The sequence below is a fragment of the Eimeria mitis genome, genomic scaffold (assembly GCF_000499745.2).
Source record: "Eimeria mitis Houghton genomic scaffold, Emh_scaff695, whole genome shotgun sequence".
Lineage (NCBI taxonomy): Eukaryota > Apicomplexa > Conoidasida > Eucoccidiorida > Eimeriidae > Eimeria > Eimeria mitis.
Window position 1 is genome coordinate 8,678 of NW_013575046.1, and position 316 is coordinate 8,993.

Consider the following 316-nt stretch of genomic DNA (forward strand, 5'->3'; position numbering starts at 1 on the left):
TTGCTCGTACGGTGAGCAGCAGCAGCAGCAGCAGCAGCAGCAACAGCAGCAAGAATAACAGCAGCAAGAATAACAGCAGCAACAATAGCAGCAGCAGCAGCAGCAGCAGCAACGCTAGCAGCCTGAGTTGGTGATTATGACGATTTCGTCTTTTGGATGCTTATACATTCATGTTTCTGCTCTTGCTGCTGCTGCTGCTGTTGCTGCTGCTGCTGTTGCTGCTGCTGCTGTTGCTGCTGCTGCTGCTGCTGCTGCTGCATGCAGGGCGTTACGCTGCCAGCAGAATTCTTTTTGCTGCAGCACAGCAGATTGGGTA

General features: G+C 52.8%; 1 protein-coding gene across 1 annotated transcript in view; it reads right to left on the reverse strand.

Moving 5' to 3' along the window:
- Positions 1-316, reverse strand: part of EMH_0020010 (uncharacterized protein) — a gene marked incomplete at both ends in the record, with an annotated part of 1,162 nt that overhangs the window by 689 nt on the left and 157 nt on the right. Inside the window, one exon of the mRNA XM_013501476.1 lies at positions 167-314. Coding sequence (XP_013356930.1) covers positions 167-314 — 148 coding nt within the window. The remainder of the gene's footprint in view (positions 1-166; positions 315-316) is intronic.